This window comes from Strix aluco, chromosome 23 (assembly GCF_031877795.1).
Source record: "Strix aluco isolate bStrAlu1 chromosome 23, bStrAlu1.hap1, whole genome shotgun sequence".
Taxonomy (NCBI): domain Eukaryota; kingdom Metazoa; phylum Chordata; class Aves; order Strigiformes; family Strigidae; genus Strix; species Strix aluco.
The window spans coordinates 6,598,241-6,612,740 of record NC_133953.1 but is presented as its reverse complement, the minus strand read 5'-3'; the positions used below and the strand labels follow the sequence as shown (position 1 = coordinate 6,612,740).

The window sequence follows — 14,500 nt, the reverse complement described above, 5'->3', positions numbered from 1 at the left end:
ACCAAATCACTGTGCAGCAGGTCTTAGATGTGAATTTTCTTATCGTCCTCTAAATCTCTGCTTTATAGCCACTTGGCCTGTTCAGTTTTTACAGTGCTGGCACACAGCTGTGCGAGAGGACATGTTCTAAGAAGTGAATGAATAGTTAGCACGGTGAGAGGAACATTATGCATACGTGTAGTTTGCAGTATAGAGCTGAACATTGAACGATGTCCATGAGCGCGACAGCTCTTGGTGAGACAGGGAAGGGATCAAGCCAGAACAGGTGAACCTCTCCTCTATTGTAAATCAACAATGGAAAAAAAAACAATACCAGCAGAGCTATGCCAGCTACCTGGTGTTACAGGCGGTGACACCGACTGCCAGACTCACATTCCTGAGACACACCTGGAGGTTGTAGCCAGCCAGGTGTCAAACAGGGATTTACACAAGACTCCTGGCTCCGGGGTGCTGGGAAGCAGAGGCTGGGAGCAGGCAGGAACGCTGATGGGAACAGACAGTGCTCTCAAACGGGCAGCACCAGAGCCAACTGCCCGCCAAGGCAGAGAGAAGGAAAAAAATACCCACATACAAGAAAAAAAAAAATATACTGAGGAAGTGACAATTGCAAAAATTCAAAATTAATAGTGGATAAGCAAGGAGTCAAGCAGAGCGATAAGCACAGAAAATACCAGCAGACAAAAAGGCTGGTGAAGTCTGTTTTGGGTTGAATTTTTTGTCTTGGAAATAAAGTTTGGAACAAAATATTATCATTGTATTATATGGGGTTTGATGATGCTTTCAAAAGAGTAAAACATAGCTCTGTTCCCCTATTTAAAATTGAAATAAATACCTGGCTCATAGGGAGTTTATTATCTGCACGTTTTCTGAACATTGTATAAAAACCAGCTCATCCTAAATCACATGTCCCAGCCAGACATTAATAGTGCTTTAAACTTCAAATAATCCACTGGGATGAACACCCCTGAGCCCCACACATCAGATGAATCTGACTGTCCATCAGTACAGCTGGATCCAGCCCATCTCTCACACTGCTGCTGCACTGCTGGCAGGCCAGGAGCAGAGAACACACACGGCTTTTCCAGGCTGAAGCCCTGTCACTGCCACATGACCCAATGAGAGGGAAAAATTGCCACTGGTGGCAAATCACAGTAAGTAATCTCAGCCAGGCTGCTGGCCTGCCCGCCCCCCACTGCTGTCCTGCAATATTTGGACCTTCCCCCTACCCAAGGTCTGTCGCAGAAGGCAATTTCCTCTTCAGTTTAGTGTACTAATGAGGCAATTTAGAAAATCTAAAAATAACAAGATACAACTTCCAGACACTCCTATACTGAAATAAGGCCGGTCAAGCTGCTGTGAGGCAAGATAACGTCACAAAACCACCTAATCAGACTGCCCTATTTGGCTGCTAATAAAATAACATCTGACCTTCCAAACCCAGCAAATGCTAGAGGGAGTTGGGAAGGTGGAACTGCAGGTACTTTACTCGCTCATTTAAAAAGAAAACAAATATATCAAGGTAGTCCAGTCACCTGTGGCCCACTGCCCACCTGTAGTGCCTTCTGTAAGCATGAGAACAGCACCTCTGCTGTTCCTTTTCTACAATTCTGCTCCCTCTGATGGTAGGTTCGTTTTCAGGCTGAGATTTTATTTCTGTAGGCTTAGCCAGCACTTTGCCAAAGCCTTATTCTTCCACAACGCTGCATGTTTCAAAGAGTATGTTTTTACAAGAAGCTCCCTTCATGCTGAAAAGTCTTGCTGAAAAAGAGGTTAATGCAGACTGAAAATCGTTGTGACATTATGGACCTTTTAATTGGTTCCTAGACCTGCTTTGGGGCACATATTAATAGGGCAGAAGCATTGTGCATGCTCCTTCTCTCTCTCCTTGACCAACTGCCAGAGGAAGGAAAATATTTCGGTCTTGTTGAAAGTACTACACAATCCATTTAAAAATCTGAAACTCCGGGAATATAAATCAATGCATGGCTAGGATGTAAGAATAGATTGTTCAGAACCAAAAATAGTGCTCGCAGAAAACGCAACAAGGTGTTTTACCATAGCGCTGAGAGTCTCCTCCCAATCTGGCCTCTCTCTGGGATGGATGCTTCTCTGAAGCTCTGGCACAAAGTCATCTTCTTCTGTATGTACAGAGGACTTCATCATTCTGGAAAGGAGGACAGAGAGGTTTGATACTCACTGACAATATCTAGGTAATCTTACATACAGTCTGTTACGGTGCTTAGTTATGTGGCTCATACGACAATATAAATGCTTTTATAAATCCAGGAATCTTACAGACTTCTAAGCTTCTCTTACTTCCTCATTACACAAGCAGGACAAGAGTGTAAATCTGGTGGAGAGAAATCTGCACTTCCTAACCAATCAATGGATAATTTTGTTTAATCACTGCATAATTTGCAAGTCTTAAAACACAGAAAAATCCAGAGGACTAATTTTCAGTCCATTTAACAAGAAACTGCTTCTATTGCCCAGGCAAACAACATTAGCCTTAGAAGAAATACACACATTTGATTCCATAGTTGCCACAGCATGTTTTACCTAAGATGGAGCTAGCAGTTTCCATATCTCAGCCTGAACTCACGTCCCAAGGCCCGAGCCATCAGCTCGCGTAGTTCTTACTGATGCTATCTGAAGAGCGAGCACCTTCAACAGCCCCAACTCTGCAGGGATGCACTCAGATCAGTCCCATTTTATCAAGGTAAACTTTTCTTCAGATAAGGAGCCCGCTTTCAAATACCCTATGAAGTATATTTCAGGCCTGCACAGAGATCAGAGACTCAAAATCAAAATTTAAAAAGTATTCCTAAAAGCTCCTCAGCCTATCCTCCTGACAGCTCTGCTGTTACAGAGTCGTTACACACTGCACTTGCACGCCGTATAGATGTGCCTTTGTGGGGACCATGGCACAGACCTGAAGTACCAAAGGCCTGTTGAAAAGTCTGGTATTAACCATTCTGGTTTCATTAAGCAGGAGATTCAGGCAGGGGTTTATTTCATTAATAGATCACCGTTTATTTATTTAGGGCAACCATTCTGATTATCAACAGTGCATACACGCAGACAGAAAAGCAGGGCTGGTTTTGCTAAATGTTAATTATGCTGATTTATGTATTGTTTGACTAAAACAAGCTTGGTGAAAGGCATTTAAGAAAACTCCTTTGCTTCAGACCAAGATCTGAAGTTCTGAAACCCCTGCATGCTGTTTGCCACCAGGACACAAGCAGCTGGGCCAAAGCATTTAACTCTCCTTTGTACTCTACATGAGGGTTAAGAATGAAGTAATTAACACTCACAGTAATAGCATGGCTGGGTTACAAAATTATATCCCATATAATTTTATACCTAGCTTTGTGATCACATTTCTACTCTAGTAAAAAACACATCCCAGGGAATATGGGCCACAAAACCAAAAGCAATAATGCCTCAGGCTAATGCTGCTAAATGGTTCCATGTGCCATTCCCACCAAAAACATCACCAACCAGAAGTAGGCTGTCCCTAATAAAGCAAAAAAAAAAAACAAAACAAAACAAAAAACAAGCCTACATGGTGAAAGAGGTATATATCTGAAAAAAATTTGCATGAAAATACCATGATTTAGAACTTAGAGGTGCAAAGCCAGCTCAGAGGGGAGACTCATATCTTTGCAACATACGTGTTCAAAATAATTTGATTTTTGTAAACCTGCAAATTTGTTGCTCAGACCGGCGGCTCTTTCATTTCTCCTTTTTTGCAGATCAAGAGTGAGATTTGGCCTGTTTCTCACAACCCCAGCTCCACCACAAGAAAAGTTTGCCACTTACTTTAACTGAAAGTAAAAGTTGAAACCTGCCAGTTGCAGAGAAAACCAGATTGTGCAACAAAAAAACCCCAGAGATAAACTAAAAAGAAAATCTGTATTTTTTTTAAATCAACCTGATGATTTTGAAAAAGACCCAATAAGGCTTTCCTCAGGATTTCCAGATGTCTGGGTTTGGCAATACTGCATTATTGAAAAGATTCCAAACAAACCATCCCACGGCAGCTTTAGGCTGATGCCATCACACAGCGCCTGGACGGCATTTAGTCTTACTACCATCAGAGGACAGAATGAAAGGAAGGGTCACGCGATCAAGACCCACCTTTCTACACCATTGTTAAAACAAACAGCTCCCCAAAATGCACACTTTCTCAGTTTAAAGCCTTGAAAACAATGAGAGTGAATTTACATCTTTATCAGCCCTTGGGATTACAAATGAATTTACTACACAGCTTCTCAGGCTTATGGCAATTCCTCCTGGATTTCTCATCAGAAAGGTGGTTTCCTCTCAAGAAGCAAACTTTCCAAAAGTCTAAATCGTTGCCACTAACACAGGGACACAACTCCTCCTGCCATTAGGTAAGTAACATTCACAAGACTTGACTATGCTCTCTTCAAAACTACTGACCTTCCTTCACACAAAGTCCCTGACTGGCCATTTAGGCATTAATTCCTTGAAAATCTACTACACAGAACCTACAAAACAGGAAAGGGAGATCAGTAATGAAAATTATAGAACAGATGTGCACAAACGTGGTGTATATATATTACACAAACTATGCTTAGCCTGGTTACAGTGAACATTATTTCAGTTACTCCTGGGAAGATGCTTCAAATACCAGTCTTGGCTGTGGGGGTAAGACTGAGCGCAGAGAAGAATAAGTTCTATTTTAAAATAACCTTGGGAACCAGGCCCACGTTCTGGGTCTCTACCCTCACACTGGACAAACAGGGATGTCATAGCACCCAGTCCTTTCTACCAGACTCCAATCCGGTAGAAGACTTTCTACCTTTCTACCAGACTCCAATCCAACTCATGTTGTCTGTTTAAGCTGGTAATGTCTGTAGAACTCCATGATAAACTCTTCCCAAACCCCTCCCCCACTGAGATCTTGAAACACAGTCCTATCATTCTTCTTATTGAAGGTGTTCTGAACTTTTACTGCAAATAAGAAAAGCTCTGCATGTAAAATTGCATATTTAAAAACAGTCAATTCTTTGAGCATTTGCCAGGCTTGTTTAATGAAATATTCCACTACTGATGGAAATGAAATACTTCACCACAGTACCATAAAATAGTGGAACTGGTACTGAAGATTTTCTCCCTAACGCAATTATAAACACTTGATAATCATCTGTGAACCCTTATTAATCTTTAATAGTAACTATTTAATTCCATGCATCTGAAACAAGATTCCGAGGAAGGCTGAAGATGCTACAGGTAATATTAGTCCCTTATATACTAAGTCTAGTGGCTTTTTCCTCCCTATCCCTGATCTGCATGAAGGAAAATAACTTCTGTGAATTAGCAGCAACGAAATATGGGCAGGAGTAGGGCCAGAAAGGGGGAAGAAGAGGAAGAAAGCAGCTACTCCAGACACTACACTCCTGTTGTTACACTATTTCAACAGACTTCACAGGAACTCTGTTCTCAAGGATGACACGAAGAACGAAATTAAAGCTCAGGGTCCCTGGGAAACCAGGTCATGAAGAGACGCCCAGGACTGGCATCCATCTGCAACAACGCTTCTAAGCATTATTTCTTCATAAACCCTCAACTCATCTTCCAGACCTTCAGCAGGAACTCAGCCGTTTGTTGTCAAAGGTGCAGCCCTGGATTTTGTTGGGAGCCCCGTTATAAGCCCCCAGATGGGCAACTGATGACAGTGTAACTGGGAAAGAGCCACGCTGGTGGCAGTCACTGGGAGGAACATCAAAGCAAACGTCCTCTGGGCATGCAAAACCTTAGAGCCACACAGCTGGAGGAAGGAGCTTTCCTAGCAGCCAGACACTGCGATTTTTCCTGGCCTCACCCCAAGACAAGCTTGGATTATTATATATAGGTATAATCATATGCACACATTTTTATATGCATGTGACATTATTTTAATTTATAGAGCAAACAGCACAACATGCATATGTCTGATTCACTACACATGTCAAGCTGTAGCAAGACTAATTATCTTCTTTCTGCCATGGATTCTTTTTCACAGGAGGGGAAAATACCTACAGTACCACTAGCACTCACAGAAAACACTGACACATCTATTTTGCAAACATTAAAGGTGAAACACATTAAAGAAGCTGCTCTGTTCTACAAAGCCAACATTTGGCTATTTCATGGGAGTTGTAAACGACTGAAAATTCACTACAAAATTTCATGCTATCCATAAGAACAGAAATACAATTTTACTTAAAATGCCACTTCTTCAACTGCTTAGCAGCTCTGAATGGCCTTCAAATGAGATCTGACACCATTATATTAGTAAAAGTTCTGGCTGTATGGAAGCCATTAAGCAATCTCTATTCAGATGAATGAATCCTTCTTCATTGTAAATTGAGAACCAAATGTACTGGAACAAATGTTTACAGGACATTTCACAAAAGGCACAGCCCACATTCACACCCATTCTTGAAAGTTCTCTGGTAGGTCAAGTTGATGAATTGCAAAGTCTGAGCTTGTACATTTGAACAGGATACAACTGTATCAAGAAAACATCTAATGCCCTTTTCCATGTTCTCGAATCCAATTTGCTGGTCCCATCAGTTATGGTATTTCCATATCTGCTTATCAGGAATTAAAACATTTTGGTGCTGTTCCCCTGAGTGGGCTCCCCTATAGTCCTGCGTTATTGAGCGTTAAGTCCCACCTACACACACCAAGAAGCATATTGCAACACCTCACAAGGCAAAAGCACCTAGAGTAGGTAAGCACAGGTGCTTTACAGGACGTGTAAATCAATATTCAGCTCCATGTCCATGAACTCTACTGCTAGTTTGTTTATGCTATTGTAAATATTAAATACTACTTCCCCTAGACAAGAACTTTCCCTGTGGGTTTGAAGGAGTCCCACATCCACAAATTTGATGTGTTTCCACGCTTCCGTTTGCACAAGAGAGAAAGAATCGTAACAAGCGGGTTTGTGGAAAGAGCTCCTCAAACTAAACAGGGGAGGAGAAAGGACAGAAACTTTTAAAGTATTGTGGGATTCCTACAAGAACGTTTGTCCCCCTTACTTAGGATCTTTGGCACGTACCGTGTCGCACTGGTAGACCACAGCAGTAGGAGTAACACAATTGTCACGGACTTTGATGTCATCTAGATGCTGATGACACGCAGATTAAAAGCTCTCCTCTGGGAGGACGTGAGGGTGGTGACAAATTACTTTCAGAGGTGCCTGATGGTTTGAAAGCCACGTGCTAGCATGGGAGCATGAAGCGTTTTGAATGTCAGACTCCTCACATCAGATAGTTAATTGTCTGCTTGACAGATACTCCTTTTGGACTGGCTATATATTTTTTAAATTAAATGCCAAGAGTGATCTTTAGGTTGTGCTCCCCCATGGGGACATCAGGCATTTCAGCTTTCCTTGATGCTTCTCCCTCAAATGACTTTTCCTTCTGACCTCAGTTTAGGAGGTGTGAGCCGATGATAACTGATTTATTAGTTTATTTATTATTTATATAACGTCGTTGTTGAGCCTGGAGATTTCTCAGCCCACATAAAAGCACAACTCTGCCCTACAGAACCAATGATTCGAGAGGATTTAGAGCTCCACATAAAGTGATGTTTTCTGAGATATAAATTCTACCCAAAAAGCCAAATTTAAATAAGGCCTGTGCTGACACAAATCTATACTGAAAACCAAAGAGCTTCAAACACTATCTGATAAAAAATGGTGGTTTTGCCGCTCAAATAATTCGCACAAAAGACCAAAATAACACAGCCTTTACCAGGGCACGAAAAAGGAACTACGGATCAAGCTTTGCGCTGCAGGGATCTGTACGTCCACTTGGCTCATCTTCCTCGCTCCTAGCAACCATGTTTGCCTTCAATAAGCACTCTTCAGTTTGCCACTTAACACATACTGCTCAAGAAGGAGGAGAACAGCAGAGACAGACAGCAATCAAACCAGAATTGCGAGGCAGCACTGCAAGTCCAAGAGTCGGAAGCAGTGCTGCTGGGCACCATCGCAAGAATGAGCAAAATATTTTCTAGACAAGTGAGATTTGGGTTTACTTTCGGCTTCAGGACTTCACTATCGGTGAGCCACAGCGCAGAAACCTCAAACTAATGTTGGGCATATTAACCCTTCAAGGCACAGCATAACAGCCTGGATGCAGCATCCCTGTCTCTCCCACTGTAATCAAGCAGAGAGTTTCCAGGATTCAATCCCATAACTCTCAATCGCAGCATGGAAAGGTAAGTCAACAGTGAATCAACAGAGACACCTTGAAAACTCTGCTTTAGAGGGTTTAAAAATAACTTGATCAAGACGAGGAGTCACAACGCTACAAAGAAAAAAATACGTAAAGAACTATGGATGTCACCCTACAATATGACAGTGGAATTAAGACAACTCTTCACATTGTATGGGTTGCCGCTTACCACCATGAGGAACAGTAGAAAAACTAGAAAGCAAGGACTGAGATTTGGTCCAAAGTTGGCAAGAAGTTGGCATCAAGTGAGAAACACTGATACATCTTCATTTCTGACCTCAAATTTATACCACGCACACATCAAAAGAAAAAAAACAAACACAAGGGTATGTCATGAGAGAGATGGAGAAAACCCAAAATGCACATACCCTCCCCCAACCCAATTTTCCAAGTAAACTCTGTGTCCATGAAATTAAAACTAATACAGCGGAAAGGAAGAAAATAATCACGCAATATGGAAAGCAGAGATAGCTCAAGAGCCCCAGGAAAAATGAAACAAGAGATGGGAATTGAAGGCTGACAGTGCTGACCTGAAAGAGGATTTAATTTCCCATGTTTTAAATCAGCTTTGTCAACACCTTACTGATTACATTACGTCCATCTGTATTATATAAAACAAGATTTCTGAAGTCCCTCTCAAGGATCATACAACGTGAAGATAGAAAAGACCTACAAGGTCAGCTTAAAGCACACCTCATAAATAAACAAGTGGTAAATGGATTGTATTTAATCCTTGACCACAAAATGAAAACCTGGCATAACTAAATGGTTTGCTGTGATTGATTCTACAAAGTTGAAAGCTGTAATTGCTGCTTTTGATGGAAGTTCATAGTCGGGGAGCCAAAATTCAATTGTTTGGGAAGCCACCGCTCAAGAAAAAATGAATAGAATAACAGTATATTACAATAAGAGAATGTTTTAAAAATCATTTGAATATCATTCAAATATCAGTAAGCACAAATCAAACTACATTTCTCTGAAATACTCTATGCACCACCTGTGCTAATAAGGATGCATTTATTGCCTGGTTTTAAAAGTTTAGCTCAGATTTTCAACTTGTGGTCTGCAGATCTGCGAGGGTCTGAGAACTACTAGTATGGGTGAGCAGAATTTGAAAAATTTTTTAAAAAAGTTATTTGGGGCTACGCAGCTATTTAGTCAATATGCACCTTTCAAGGAATGTCACGCTTCACAGGCAAATTTGTCCGTGTGCCCAGATACAGAAGGCTGGACATGGGAATGGAGGTTGTAACAGGATCATCATTATTACGAAGACAGATTAATTCAATTTTAGTGATCGTGATTGCTTTCAAAAATGAATCATGTAAATTACAGCTACAAACATAGTTTTAAAATACTTTACAGTATCAGAATTTCTAGCTTTACAATTTTCAAATTCCAAACTCAGACTGGTAAAACCAGACCCAGGGAAGCTGGACTAGAGATCACCACTGTACGATGATAGAGTCGAAGGAACCATGTGATCCCTAACACAACTATTGATATTCAACACTAGAAGGCAATTTATAAGGTCACAAAAAACCACTTCAAGCATATTTTTAGTTCTGGGGTTTCTATTCCTATAAAATTTTTGTTTGAAGAAAAAAAATCACGTTCCTACTTGATGTGTATCACCACCTGTTAAATTCTCAGCTGTCTGTCAGAAGAGAAACCTCTTTCCCTGAGAAAGAAAAAACCCTTTTTTTTTTTTTTTCACATTAGCCTTTAACTTAAGAATATATGACATTAAATTTTTTTAAAAAAATTAAAGACAGGAAGTTTTAAATAAAGATCTTTTTAAACTCAACAACATCACTCGATTAATTTTTTAAAATGCCAGAGTGGACATGTTAGCCCTTCCACAGTTAACATACCTCTACAGATGGAAGCAGAGAAAGCCAATAGTACTGCAGAGATTAATTAACATATTGGTTTCTTGCCCTGTTCCAACTCCCTGGACATGAGTTAATACAAGCTCTGATACAGTCAGACAGTTAAGCTATCTTTGCTCAAGGGTTTAACCGAGTTTTCAGACTTCAAAATATACGTCTCGTTTATTAATTTGCAGTATTTAAACCACATTTTCTGAGCTGCTAAATAAAAGTTCCATGAACAAGATCAGATCACCTGGAATTTAAAACCTGTGGGCAAACGGGCAAGTCTGGGTAGGACAGTTCCCATTTTAGCAAAAAGATATCTTCAGGTACAACAGGCAGCCTTTCTTGTCTGGGTAATTGTCTCTTATTTTTTTCCCTGACGGGCTTCTCGGTATCCCCGAGAGCACACGCTGTACATCACACAACCCCTCCTAACCCTCAAGAGCAAAGCCCCCCCGGGCCCGCAGGTGAAGACGTCCTCGCTCAGCCCTACCCGGGCTGGCTGGCAGGGTGACCCGCTCTCCTGCCATAGTTTTGGCACCTTCATCTACTGCTTCTTGTCTCACCCGGTTGTGTTTTGTGTCTCAACTCAGCAACACCCATCTCAAACTACATAAGTACGTACAGAGATATGTACTTCATGCTCTGGAAGGGATTGGAACACGTACCTAAGAGCTTTGTTGAACTGGGCTGTAATAATTTGCATTCAAGGTTTTGCATAACTGGAATTTCTTTAAACACTTTATGAAAAGAATAAGTTCTTGGAATATTCAGCTTTTACAAGCTCTGAGACATGTTCTTAGTTATTAAAAAGCTTTATAAAAATAATCACAGAATCCTCATGCTTTTGCATACATAAACTACTGAACAAACCTGCTCTTTTGTTTGGCAACACATAAAAGACATTGTTTTAGTATGTGCCTGGCATTTTCTTTCAGAAGAACACAGTGACAGTCAGTATAAAAAAAAAATCCTCCGGAACAGGTTTCTCTTATCGCTTTTGCCCAGTGTAAGAAAAGAAATTAGAGAAATCACTGAACAATCAGAATCACTGAGCCCTGGCTTGAATTTCTTTTGTTTGATTCAGAAACAAATATAAAAGTATTAAAGAAAATTGCCTCTAGGGAAAAAGGGTACTAACCTCTCATTTACAATTAATAAATTGCTAAAAGCAGCTCTAAAGTTTCAACATAGAAGAGAGATGGGAAAGGATGGCTGCTCCTGCCCTTCCTGCTCTGCTGAGGAGTCTAAACTTGGGCACTATCAATAAAAAAATTCTTGTGGGCCAGTGGCAGGAGCACGTCCGGCCTTTGTGTGTCTCTCCCTCCCACTGGCCATGGTCTGAAAGATCTACGCTCCAACCTGGTGTAACAGGGCTCAGGCTCCTGCCGCTCACTTTCCTCATCCAAATGCCAGTGAGACAGGTACCACCTCACCAAGCTGAGTCAAAACCTGTTCCCTGCACTTCTTTTGCAATCTCCGTTTTTTTGCTGGTCTTGTTTGTTAAGATTACACTTTCTTCTGGGCCAGTTCTTCATCTCGTGCCTTCCCCACTGCCCAGCAAAAGCAGTTCCAATCTTCTCTGGAGTCTTCAAATATTACCGTAACACAAAGCAGTAATAAAGTCCATCTGTTCACAGCTAATCCAAATGAAGCAAAGATCTAAGCATACCCCAAAATTGTAAAGAATGACCTAAACCTCAATCCAAGGACATTCATCTGGGCTGAATCCTTGCTTGTTTGTAGTTCAGTGCCAATGCAAAGCCATGGCAAATTTAATCTTTCCTCATAGAAGCATATACTGGAAAAATGATGCTTTCAGCACATGGGATGATCAAGTGCAATCAACTAATCAGTTACAATTAGCCTCACATGCTGTTAAGTGACAACTGTTCATAACATGAAACAACATTTAAAACTTGTCCAGTCAGCTAGCTGCTTAGCAGGGAAATCCTTTCTCTAACTAAAACATTTATACAAAGCCAGTCACCTACCTCGAGTTATGCTTTCTGTCTACCCAGTACTGCAAAAACGACCGTACGTCCTGCTCTGCACCGCGTGGCTACGGTGCACTCTGGAAAAAACCAGGGAAAAAAACAGCCAAAGTGGACTTGCTAGTGAATACTCACAAGGAAAAGAATGGAAATGACCTCTGGGGCACCAGAACATGATTAGCTGAACAAGTAATAAAAGATAAGCATAAGCAACTAAACAAAGAGTACCTCCAGCTACTCTGACTTAAACGACTGGTGGCCCTCGCATCATATTTACAACAGCACTCCTTCTACCTCTGCTACTATCGCTCCATTTTAGTGGTATCAACAGCAAATAGGGGGCTGCTCATTCCTTTCCACGTCTAGAAATCACTACTAATATGTTTCACTATTATTACTCCTGCTGGATTGTTCTTGACCTGCTAAATAGAATTAAATGGAGGCCTACAACTACAGAAAGTCATCAGAGACAGATTTACCCCAGGTGGGGGTCATACGGGCATCATATGTGCAAAGCCATACTGTAATTATTTCTCAGCAGCAGAGAGATGTGTATCTCTCTGACATGACAAACAGGTCATTCTGAGGCTAACACAATACTGGAAAAGAAAAGCACTAACCAGGACAAACCTGCCTAGGCCACCTGTCTGCTACTCGCATTTCTGATGCACGAGATGAGGAAATGGAAGTGGCAGCAGAGCAGTAAGTAAGATGTATAGGTGAGAAGTGGAAGCAGTACCTGAAAGCTGGACACAGACCAGAAAAAAGATGCTCTAGGGGTCAAAACGTCTCGTGGCAGTTCCGAGTACACTTCCATTCTTACCCTGCACAGAACCAATGCCCGCACTACAAAAAGACCCAGTGTTGACGCAGTCTTTAACAATCAAAAAACATTTACTTTGCTCTTTCAGGATAATTTGCAATTGTTAAATATCTTTTTCAGTGAATAATAAAAAACCCAACATAGAGGAAGGAGGCCATTGATCTCCCTTGCCTTGAGTTCTCAAGGATACAGCTGCAACCACTACTCTCCAATAATTTTTACCTTCAACACCCACACATGCGTTTTTGGTACAGAAGCATTTGAGCTGGCATGCATGTCTGCTGTGAATGGAAACCCTGCTGCTAGGTTTCCTGCTGCCACAGAGATGAATTGAGAAAGAACAATTAGCCAAGGCTTCAGCCTAATTTAGATTTATTTTTCTTTTTGGAGGAGAGGCTGAGAGATGGTACATTGTAAAACAAAAACATTAACTGTAAAGGCTACTCAGAGGAGCACAATACTGAAATACCACGTGTAACCTATATTATAAGGACTTCTGATAATAAGCACTATTGTCTAGTGACCCCAGTTATGCTAAATGCTCTACTTGGATATGCCAGGAGACTATAAAAATGTCAAGGCAAGGACAATCTACATCAAAGCAGACATGAGGTGAGCAAAGAGAACACCTCCATCCGTTTTCCAAAATCCCAAAGCAACTGACAGCTCAAGTAACTTGTCCAGTATTTCAGAGGAAGACTGAGCCTGAAGTAGGAAATAACTTCAGGCTCTAACTTCATACTTCCTAACTAAATATCTTCATACTAACTAAATAACTTCATACTTCCTAGCTAAATATCTAAATTCCTAAATAACTTCATACTTCCTAACCACAAAGACCGTTCACAGTCGCACAGCTTTTATCCTAAGGCATGTAAATGCCAAACACCTTATCAGGACCTGGAGGGGAAAAAAAAAAAAAAAAAAAATATTAAGACACAGGGAGAACACCACCCTCCTGTGCAGACTAGAGGATCACGCACTCTCTGCTCTCATCCCATCCTTGCCACAAAATGTTCTAGCCTGATGCAGAAGAGCCCAGCCCAGCTTACCAACAGATCATTAGGGCACTCTCTCAGAAAATACAGTTGCACAGGCTCAGGAGAGCGTGGACATCTGCTGTTTCCCCATCTGTGGCTCTGACCACTAAGGTTTTATGCAATACCTCCTCCTCTCCTTTCCCCATTACCTTCTGAACTTCTTTCAAAAAAGAGAGGGAGGGAGAGAAAGCAATAAGGTATGCAGAAAAACTTCCTAGGACCACTAAACACTGGTACTGGGCTGCAGAGATCAGTATTATGAAAGTGCTTACGCAGCACAGCCTCAAGACAGCACTTTTATCCAGCGATGAGGTTTCCATAACTGCTTAAGCACCCACACCAGGGCTCTGCAATTTCCAAAAGGGGCAGCTCCCCATCTCTCCCCAGCCATCTCATGACATACCTTCCCCGTGCCAACAGAGGTGCTTGCCCATCTCTACAGACACTGCCCTGGAGGAAAAATAAATATATTTTAGGAAGGACTAGCTTTCCACTGGATCAGCAGCGA

At 41.4% G+C, this 14,500-nt stretch overlaps 1 protein-coding gene across 2 annotated transcripts in view; it reads right to left on the bottom strand.

Annotated features, from left to right (window-relative positions):
• Nucleotides 1-14,500, bottom strand: part of ARHGAP32 (Rho GTPase activating protein 32) — a 263,491-nt gene that overhangs the window by 163,046 nt on the left and 85,945 nt on the right. For both annotated transcript variants that reach the window (XM_074848691.1, XM_074848692.1), the window contains exon 2: nucleotides 2,056-2,164. In XM_074848691.1, coding sequence (XP_074704792.1) covers nucleotides 2,056-2,163 — 108 coding nt within the window. In that variant the 5' untranslated portion in view covers nucleotide 2,164. The remainder of the gene's footprint in view (nucleotides 1-2,055; nucleotides 2,165-14,500) is intronic.